Source organism: Oreochromis niloticus, linkage group LG23, assembly GCF_001858045.2.
Source record: "Oreochromis niloticus isolate F11D_XX linkage group LG23, O_niloticus_UMD_NMBU, whole genome shotgun sequence".
In the NCBI taxonomy this organism is placed as follows: Eukaryota; Metazoa; Chordata; class Actinopteri; order Cichliformes; family Cichlidae; genus Oreochromis; species Oreochromis niloticus.
Window position 1 is genome coordinate 20,653,412 of NC_031986.2, and position 6,142 is coordinate 20,659,553.

Genomic DNA, 6,142 nt, shown 5'->3' on the forward strand with positions numbered 1-6,142 from the left:
GGGGGCGGAGGAGGAGAGGTGGAGCCACCCAACAGCTGAAACTTTCTTTTTTTAAGGGCAAGAGAAGTCTTCCTCTGTGTCCTTGTCATAATAAAAGTCCACAGGAAGTACTCAGATGATGTCATCTTCTGATAGGGATAGCTGTTTTTAGTTCCACAGGTGTGAAGTAACATGTATTTAAAAACTCTCATTATAGGTTTGTCCCACTATGTCAAAATAAATTTGTGTTACCTAATTTTCTGTAATATAGATCTCCTGTTCCAGTACTGGATCCTCATATTAAACATTAAACATTAACTGAAGTTTCAAATATGTGCAAGTAATACCAATGACTCAACAGCTCTAAATGCTGTTTCAGACAGTTGTTTTTCTAGCCTTGGCTCTGTATTATGTCATAAAGAGCAGATTTCTTCCTAATATGGTCATCTCTTAAATTTCGTTGTCATGTTGTAATTTTTTCAGAAGTGCACTGTTGTTAAACTTCCTTTTTATTTGCTTTTTTCCCCCGGGCCAGCACCATTACATAATAATCTGCTCTTCATCACATGCCTGGTTAAATAAAGGTTATGCTGGATCACTGCACCATCTTGTGACAAAGTTGTAAAAAGTCTATTCAGATCCTTGTTAAGTAAATAAAAGATTTCTGACCCTCATCAACCCTGTTTTTAGGAGCACACTCCTCTGAGAGTGCTCTTTAAAAGGTCTATAATGATCTGAATGACTTCTGATGCAGGGCATTGTTCTGTGCTCACTATGCTAGTCCTGAGTACTGCCTTTGACAACAAAATTTTACTTAATAATCTTAAAATAATACTTTGGCTGGTGTCTCTGACTCTGTGTTAGACTGTTAGCAAATTCTCCTCTAACTCCTCTCCTCTAGCTGTCACTTGGTGTTCGCTCGCTCTGCGGTATAGTATCACTTCCTGTTCCTGCTCAAACACTGTGGTGTTTCTGAGTAGCTTTTCTGCTTAGCAATTTAATTTAAATCTTTTGATACATCCCTTTTTCATAGTATAATCTTAACGTGCTTCATCTGAATCACCCTTTCTGTGTGCTCACTGCCTAATTTATAGCCAAAGTATTCACTCACTGTCTCTGTACTGTTTCGCTAGCTTAGCTTAGCTCGTAGCCGACTCGTTAGCACCATGGCTACTTCACCTGTCCCTCCTGCACTTTCCTGCTCATTGTGTCAGATGTTTAGTTACTCCTCGGCCTCCTTTAGCAGTAATGACACCTGTAACAAATGTAGCATATTTGTAGCTCTGGAGGCCAGGATTACTGAATTGGAGACTCGGCTTCGCACCCTTCATTCACCCGTAGCCAGCCAGGCCCCTGTAGCTGGTGCAGCCGAAGATAGCGTAGGCCCCGCTAGCTTTTTCCCCGGCAGACCCCAAGCAGCTGGGGAAAGAGGGCGGCTGGGTGACGGTGAGGAGGAAGCATAGTCTTAAACTGAAGCCCCAGGTACACCACCAACCTGTTCATGTGTCTAACCGTTTTTCCCCACTCGGCGACACACCCGCCGGGGGTCAAACTCTGGTAATTGGCGATTCTGTTCTCAGACATGTGAAGTAGAGACACCGGCAACCATAGTCAATTGTCTTCCAGGGGCCAGAGCAGGCGACATTGAAGGAAATTTAAAACTGCTGGCTAAGGGTAAACGTAAATACAGTAAGATCATAATTCACGTCGGCAGTAATGACACCCGGTTACGCCAGTCGGAGGTCACTAAAATCAATATTGAATCGGTGTGTAACTTTGCCAAAACAATGTCGGACTCTGTAGTTTTCTCTGGTCCCCTCCCCAATCAGACCAGGAGTGACATGTTTAGCCGCATGTTCTCCTTAAATTGCTGGCTGTCTGAGTGGTGTCCCAGAAACGATGTGGGCTTCATAGATAATTGGCAAACCTTCTGGAGGAAACCTGGTCTTGTTAGGAGAGACGGCATCCATCCCACTTTGGATGGAGCAGCTCTCATTTCTAGAAATATGGACCAATTTATTAACCCCCCAAAATATGACTATCCAGAGTTGGGACCAGGAAGCAGAGTTGCAGTCTTACACGCCTCTCTGCAGCTTCTCTCCTCCTGATACCCCCCCCAAAAACCCATCTCCATAGAGACTGTGTCAGCTCCCAAACAGACAAAAAACAAACTAAAAACCAGCAATAAACAACTTAAACATAAAAAATCACAAAGAAAGAACAATACAGTATCCACATCTGAACCAAAGAGTAAAACAATGAAATGTGGATTATTAAATATTAGGTCTCTCTCCTCCAAGTCTCTGTTAGTACATGACTTAATAATTGATCAACAAATCGATTTACTCTGCCTTACAGAAACCTGGTTGCAGCAGGATGATTATGTTAGTTTAAATGAATCAACACCCCCGAGTCATTCTAACTACCAGAAATCTCGAAGCACAGGCCGAGGGGGCGGTGTGGCAGTAATTTTTCACACCAGCCTATTAATTAACGAAAGACCAAGACAGACTTTTAATTCATTTGAAAGCCTGATGCTTAGCCTCGTCCACCCCAGCTGTAAAACTCAGAAACCAGTCTTACTTGTTATCATCTATCGTCCACCTGGGCCTTACACAGAGTTTCTCTCTGATTTCTCAGACTTTTTATCTGATTTAGTGCTCAGCTCAGATAAAATAATTATTGTGGGTGATTTTAACATCCATGTAGATGCTAAAAATGACAGCCTCAACATCGCATTTAATCTGTTATTAGACTCAATTGGCTTCTCTCAAAATGTAAAAGAACCCACCCACCACTTTAATCACACTCTAGATCTTGTTTTAACGTATGGCATAGAAACTGAACATTTAACAGTGTTTCCTGAAAACCCTCTGCTGTCTGATCATTTCCTGATAACATTTACATTTACAATAATTGATTACACAGCAGTGGAGAGTAGACTTTATCAAAGTAGATGTCTTTCTGAAAGTGCTGTAACTAAGTTTAAGAATATAATCCACCCACTGTTATCATCTTCAATGCCCTGTACCAACATAGAGCAGAGCAGCTACCTGAACGCTACTCCAACAGAGGTTGATTATCTTGTTAATAATTTTACCTTCTCACTACGTACGACTCTGGATACTGTAGCTCCTGTGAAAACTAAGGCCTCAAATCCAAAGTCCCTGACTCCGTGGTATAATTCTCAAACACGTAGCCTAAAGCAGATAACCCGTAAGCTGGAGAGGAAATGGCGTGTCACAAATTTAGAGGATCATCATTTAGCCTGGAGAAATAGTTTGCTGCTTTATAAGAAAGCCCTCCACAAAGCCAGAACATCTTACTATTCGTCACTGATTGAAGAAAATAAGAACAACCCCAGGTTTCTCTTCAGCACTGTAGCCAGGCTGACAAAAAGTCAGAGCTCTACTGAGCCAACCATCCCTTTAACGTTAACTAGTAATGACTTCATGAACTTCTTCACAAATAAAATTTTTATCATTAGAGAAAAAATTACCAATAATCATCCCACAGATGTAATATTATCTACAGCTACTTTTAATACCATCGATGTTAAGTTAGACTCTTTTTCTCCAATTGATCTTTCTGAGTTAACTTCAATAATTAATTCCTCCAAACCATCAACGTGTCTTTTAGACCCCATTCCTACAAAACTGCTCAAAGAAGTCCTGCCATTAATTAATGCTTCAATCTTAAGTATGATCAACCTATCTCTAATAATCGGCTATGTACCACAGGCCTTCAAGCTGGCTGTAGTTAAACCTTTACTCAAAAAGCCATCTCTAGACCCAGCTGTCTTAGCTAATTATAGGCCAATTTCCAACCTTCCTTTTATATCAAAAATCCTTGAAAGAGTAGTTGTCAAACAGCTAACAGATCATCTGCAGAGGAATGGCTTATCTGAAGAGTTTCAGTCAGGTTTCAGAGCTCATCACAGCACAGAAACAGCTTTAGTGAAGGTTACAAATGATCTTCTTATGGCCTCTGACAGTGGACTCATCTCTGTGCTTGTCCTGCTAGACCTTAGTGCTGCATTTGATACTGTTGATCATAATATCCTATTAGAGCGATTAGAACTGTACTGTAGAACATTACAGTACCTGTAATACCTACAGTATTACAGGTACTGCGCTGCAGTGGTTTGTATCATATCTATCTAATAGACTCCAATTTGTTCAAGTAAATGGAGAGTCCTCTTCACACACTAAGGTCAATTATGGTGTTCCACAGGGTTCAGTGCTAGGACCAATTCTGTTTACATTATACATGCTTCCCCTAGGCAGCATCATTAGAAGACATAGCATAAATTTTCACTGCTATGCAGATGACACGCAGCTCTATCTATCCATGAAGCCAGGTAACACAGACCAATTAGTTAAACTGCAGGAATGTCTTAAAGACATAAAGACCTGGATGGCCGCTAACTTTCTGCTTCTTAATTCAGATAAAACTGAGGTTATTGTACTCGGCCCTGAAAATCTTAGAAATATGGTATCTAACCAGATTCTTACTCTGGATGGCATTACCTTGGCCTCCAGTAACACTGTGAGGAACCTTGGAGTCATTTTTGACCAGGACATGTCCTTCAATGCACATATTAAACAAATATGTAAGACTGCTTTCTTCCGTTTGCGCAACATCTCTAAAATTAGAAATATCCTGTCTCAGAGTGATGCTGAAAAACTAGTTCATGCATTTATTACTTCCAGGCTGGACTACTGTAATTCTTTATTATCAGGATGTCCTAAAAACTCGCTGAAAAGTCTTCAGTTAATCCAAAATGCTGCAGCAAGAGTACTGACAGGGACTAGAAAGAGAGAGCAGATTTCTCCTGTTTTGGCTTCCCTTCATTGGCTTCCTGTTAAATCCAGAATTGAATTCAAAATCCTGCTCCTCACATACAAGGTCTTAAATAATCAGGCCCCATCTTATCTTAATGACCTTGTAGTACCATATCACCCTATTAGAGCACTTCGCTCTCGCTCTGCAGGCCTACTTGTTGTTCCTAGAGTATTTAAAAGTAGAATGGGAGGCAGAGCCTTCAGTTTTCAGGCCCCTTTTCTGTGGAACCAGCTTCCAGTTTGGATTCGGGAGACAGACACTATCTCTACTTTCAAGCTTAGGCTTAAAACTTTCCTTTTTGCTAAAGCATATAGTTAGGGCTGGACCAGGTGACCCTGAATCCTCCCTTAGTTATGCTGCAATAGACGTAGGCTGCCGGGGATTCCCATGATGCATTGAGTTTTTCCTTTCCAGCCACTCACTATGTGTTAATAGACCTCTCTGCATCGAATCATATCTGTTATTAATTTCTGTCTCTCTTCCACAGCATGTCTTTCATCCTGTTTTCCTTCTTCACCCCAACCGGTCGCAGCAGATGGCCGCCCCTCCCTGAGCCTGGTTCTGCCAGAGGTTTCTTCCTGTTAAAAGGGAGTTTTTCCTTCCCACTGTCGCCAAAGTGCTTGCTCATAGGGGGTCATATGATATGATTGTTGGGGTTTTCTCTGTATTTATTATTGTGCGATCTATTGTACAATATAAAGCGCCTTGAGGCGACTTTTGTTGTGATTTGGCGCTATATAAATAAAATTGAATTGAATTGAATAACCCTGCTTCTCCAACCTGTGGTGTTCCTCAAGGCTCAATCCTGGGCCTGTTATTTTTTTCTGCATTCTTCTTTCAGCTGCCATCATCAGACATCATTCTGACATTTCTTATCATTTCTATGCTAATGACATTCAGCTGTATATGTCTTAAACCCCACCGGTTTATCCCAGATTAGTGACCCTAACAATGACCTTTCCAGTAACACTAAGGCCCCTGTACTTCCTCCTTAAATACGTCAAAGAATCAGTTAAACGCTTGCTTCCTTTTGCTCATCTGCTTCAGTTTTTGTAATCCTGATGCAATATTTAATTCGTCTCTGGGCTTTGAAACACATGTAAAACCTATTTAATGTTGCTGTTTCTTTTATTTGATAAACATTTCTAAATTGCAAGCCTAGCAGGAGAAAATTGTTCACATGGTTTTTGGGTCTAGATAACTTGTAATGCCCCGTTTACCAGCTTATACAAATCATCTTTTTCACAGCTGGTTATATGCTTCTTTTTTTTAATTCTGATTTTTTTTAGTTATGTTTTTTTAACAGCTAATTAATGTG

General features: G+C 40.7%; 1 protein-coding gene across 1 annotated transcript; it reads left to right on the top strand.

Moving 5' to 3' along the window:
• Positions 1 to 4,245: 4,245 nt before the first annotated feature.
• LOC112843860 (uncharacterized) lies at positions 4,246 to 5,142 on the top strand (the record flags this gene model as incomplete). The annotated part of the gene is made up of 1 exon (XM_025903073.1): positions 4,246 to 5,142. A coding segment is annotated over one exon (897 nt), but the record flags the coding sequence as incomplete, so codon positions are not given.
• Positions 5,143 to 6,142: the final 1,000 nt, after the last annotated feature.